This window comes from Mesoplodon mirus, assembly GCF_964341445.2.
Source record: "Mesoplodon mirus genome assembly, chromosome: 10".
Taxonomy (NCBI): domain Eukaryota; kingdom Metazoa; phylum Chordata; class Mammalia; order Artiodactyla; family Ziphiidae; genus Mesoplodon; species Mesoplodon mirus.
The window spans coordinates 63,174,842-63,176,346 of NC_138986.1; the positions used below are offsets into that span (position 1 = coordinate 63,174,842).

Below are 1,505 nucleotides of genomic sequence, written 5' to 3' on the forward strand. Positions count from 1 at the left end.
AGTATTGCAATGAATCTTACACTGCTTTTTTTTTTTTTTAAATATGGTTTTAATTAAAAAGTAACAGTTGGGTACATTTGTGTAGGTTTATTTCTGGACTCTTTATTCTGTTCCACTGATCTATGTATCTATCCCTCCACCAGTACCACACAGTCTTCATTACTGTAGCTATAAATTGACTTGAAATCAGGTAGACTGATTCCTCCTACTTTACTTTTCTTTTTAAAAATTGTTTCAGCTCTTCGAGTACCTTTGCCGTTCCATATAAAATTAGGATAATATTGTCTATATCTATAAAAACTATTTCTGGAATGTTGTTAGGAATTGCATTACACCTGTATATCCCACTGTATATATGTACTGAATCTTCTTTATCCATTCATCTGTCGATGGACATTTAGGTTGCTTCCATGTTCTGGCTATGTGAGAGTGCTGCTGTGAACATTGGAGCGCATGTGCCTTTTTGAATTATGGTTTTCTCAGGGTATATGCCCAGTAGTGGAATTGTGTCATATGGTAGTACTATTTTTAGTTTTTTTTTTTCCTACCTTTATTGGCCAGCAGACTACTTGAGGGGGATGAAGCAGGAGGAGAGGGTGGCTCCAGTGCCAGGCCGGTTGTGCTTCATGAGCTTGTAAGTGATGGAGAACTCACCTAGGTAGTGGCCGATCATCTCAGGCTTCATTTCCACCTTGCCATGGTAGCCGCCCACCATGCTGCCCACCATCTCGGTCAGGATGATCATGTCGCGCAGGTGCGTCTTCACCAACTCAGGCTTCTCCATGGGTGGCACCTCCTTCCTGGCCTTGTGCAGCCGCTTCAGCAGCAAGTGCTGCTTCCTCTGGAGGCCGTGGTTCAGCCACTGCCGCTGCCTCACACTGTACGGCTGCATCAGCTGCTCACAGGACATGTCCAGCAGCTGGTTGAGGTCCATGCAGTGGTAGGTGAACTTGAGGAAGGTCCACTTCTTCTGCTCCACTTCCGCCATCTTGTTGGCTCTTCAGAAAACTAGTTTTAGTTTTTTAAGGAGCCTCCATACTGTTCTCCATAGAGGCTGTATCAATTTACATATTACTCAGCCATAAAGAGTAACAAAATAGGGTCATTTGTAGAGACGTGGATGGACCTAGAGTCTGTCATACAGAGTGAAGTAAGTCAGAAAGAGAAAAACAAATACCAAATATTAACGCATATATGTGAAATCTAGAAAAATGGTACAGATGAACCTACTTGCAGGGCAAGAATAGAGACGCAGATGTAGAGAATGGATGTGTGGACACAGAGGAGGAAAGCGAGGATGAATTGGGAGACTGGGATTGACATATAGACTACCATGTGTAAAACAGAGAGCTAGTGGGAACCTGCTGCCTAGTAGAGGGAGCTCAGCTCGGTGCTCTGCGATGACCTAGATGGATAGGATGGGGGGGGTGGGAGGGAGGTCCAAGATGCACGGGATATAGGTATACATATAGCTGATTCACTTCATGGTACAGCAGAAACTAACA

General features: G+C 43.9%; 1 protein-coding gene across 1 annotated transcript; it reads right to left on the reverse strand.

The window, feature by feature from the left end:
• Positions 1 to 360: 360 nt before the first annotated feature.
• On the reverse strand, positions 361 to 988 carry LOC309811278 (small ribosomal subunit protein uS19-like; the record flags this gene model as incomplete). Its single annotated transcript, XM_082633889.1, has 1 exon — positions 361 to 988. The coding sequence occupies one exon, from the start codon at positions 986 to 988 to the stop codon at positions 566 to 568; it is 423 nt and encodes a 140-aa protein (XP_082490015.1). The 3' UTR covers positions 361 to 565.
• Between the last annotated feature and the right edge of the window lie 517 nt (positions 989 to 1,505).